This window comes from Penaeus japonicus, unplaced genomic scaffold, assembly GCF_977035675.1.
Source record: "Penaeus japonicus unplaced genomic scaffold, GWHDUDI00000001_assembly GWHDUDI00000016, whole genome shotgun sequence".
Classification (NCBI taxonomy): Eukaryota; Metazoa; Arthropoda; class Malacostraca; order Decapoda; family Penaeidae; genus Penaeus; species Penaeus japonicus.
Window position 1 is genome coordinate 14014609 of NW_028234418.1, and position 1950 is coordinate 14016558.

Genomic DNA, 1950 nt, shown 5'->3' on the forward strand with positions numbered 1-1950 from the left:
GATAGTGTGATGTATAGGTGTGTTGAATGTGTTTGAGTGATTTGTAAATCTGAAATCGGAGAAAATGACCTGCGAATAACGCTACGATGATGAGTTTCAGTTTGATAAGAGGATTACACACACACGCGCGCACGCGCGCGCACGTACACACACACACACACACACACACAAACAAACACAAATAAACACGAACACAATTCATCTGTCACATGCAGAGCAAATCCTTAGCACTTGCACATAACCTTCTGTGTGCCTACTACTAATAAGCGATCAACTATAATGTAATTAAAAACTAAAATTATTACAGAACGTGAAATTGGGCGTCAATCATTGAATCCCACCTTAACAGACACACACACACATATACATACGTATTCACACATCCCCCCACCCAAAGACCCACACGCTGACAAATACAAGCAAATACTCAAGCACAAATACAAACTGCAAGAAAAGGACAGGCAGCTCTATACACTCACACATATATCAGTGAGCAAATACATACACGAGTACGGACACGATCACTAATCTTTCCACGCATAACTGGAATTAAAAGATCCTTCAAGATCACTTGTAAACACTTGACGATATGTGTAATATCGATCTCAAACATTGTCTGGGCGTGTGATTCCTTCGGGGAATAGTTTAATTAACGATGATGATTTAATTGATACCAGTGGTGTTAGATCATCCAAAAATCGAGTCGGAAGGTCTTGTTTGCATTGCATCTCGAAACATTCATACTGTAAAAGCTTTCATGGGAATCATTTCCATTAGCGATGGCAAAATACCCAGATGGCGCCGAGGCAAACAGGAGGATGTGGGACTTTCTAAAAAGCCTTTGACACTCCTCAGCGTTTATGAGTATTTCGCATTGACACCTCAGGAAAAAGGGAATGAGGGAGAGCAGGATGAGATGATGTGGGGGGGAGGGGGAGGGGGTAGAAGAGGACATTTTTGCGTTGTTTTAGATGACGCCTCTTGTGAGAAGGGGACAAAGACGCACCCTTGGGATGCTTAGGCCAAAACAAATAACTCAACCGATGACAAAGATTGCCAGGCGTGAGGTCGGGCGGCTATACATCAAGTTTACATACAACGCGTTGTTGCCACTTACATCGAGAGGCTAAATGAAGTTAGTCGCGCTGTCACAGTGATGCTTGGCTGTCCTTGATCACTTCCTCTTAAGGAAATAAAATGTTTCATTTAAACTGGTCGTAAGCCGTTGTAAAGGAAGAGGAGGAGCAATTAAAAGTCGGAGAAAAGGTAATTAAAATGAAAAAGCCTCAAAAGACACTGCCGCTCGCACGCCCCGTGTTGTTTCGCGCCATCAGCAGCCCTTGCTCAGACCTCGTGTCATATTTTCTTGGCGACCTCCACATGTGGCTGCGTCTTGGACCAATCGGGGGAACGGAGCACCTCACATATTTGTAACAAAGCTGCGCATTGGGCAAGAAAATTGGCTGCGCTCCGCCCAACTAAGTCAGCGATGATTTACCGGTGCGTGGATTGGTCGAGCGGGCGGTGGGCGGAGCTTACTAGTGACTCGTGGGCGCATACTCGCCGCGCCACCTCTGTGGTGTAATATTACACTTGCTGCCCTTACCGTCCATCATTCTTTTTGCGGTCGGCCGCCAGTTCGCGACTCAGAGCGTAGCGCGCTAGACAGTGACAGCCATGAACCAAGTTCCGTCACCTACCAGTACCTCTCCTACGGGAGGCGCCTCCAAGAAGGATGATCACATCAAGCGCCCCATGAACGCTTTCATGGTGTGGTCGCGCATGCAGCGTCGCAAGATCGCCCAAGAAAACCCCAAGATGCACAACTCAGAAATCTCCAAACGTCTCGGCTCCGAGTGGAAACTTCTAACGGAGGCAGAAAAGCGTCCTTTCATCGACGAAGCCAAGCGTCTTCGCGCCCAACACATGAAGGAGCACCCGGATTACAAG

The 1950-nt window shown here is 46.9% G+C and overlaps 1 protein-coding gene across 1 annotated transcript in view; it reads left to right on the forward strand.

The window, feature by feature from the left end:
- The first annotated feature begins 1607 nt into the window (after window positions 1-1607).
- LOC122267987 (transcription factor Sox-14) overlaps window positions 1608-1950 on the forward strand; it is a 1418-nt gene continuing 1075 nt past the window's right edge. The window contains exon 1 of the mRNA XM_043038220.2: window positions 1608-1950. This exon is cut by the window's right edge and continues 1075 nt beyond it. Coding sequence (XP_042894154.1) covers window positions 1678-1950 — 273 coding nt within the window. The 5' untranslated portion in view covers window positions 1608-1677.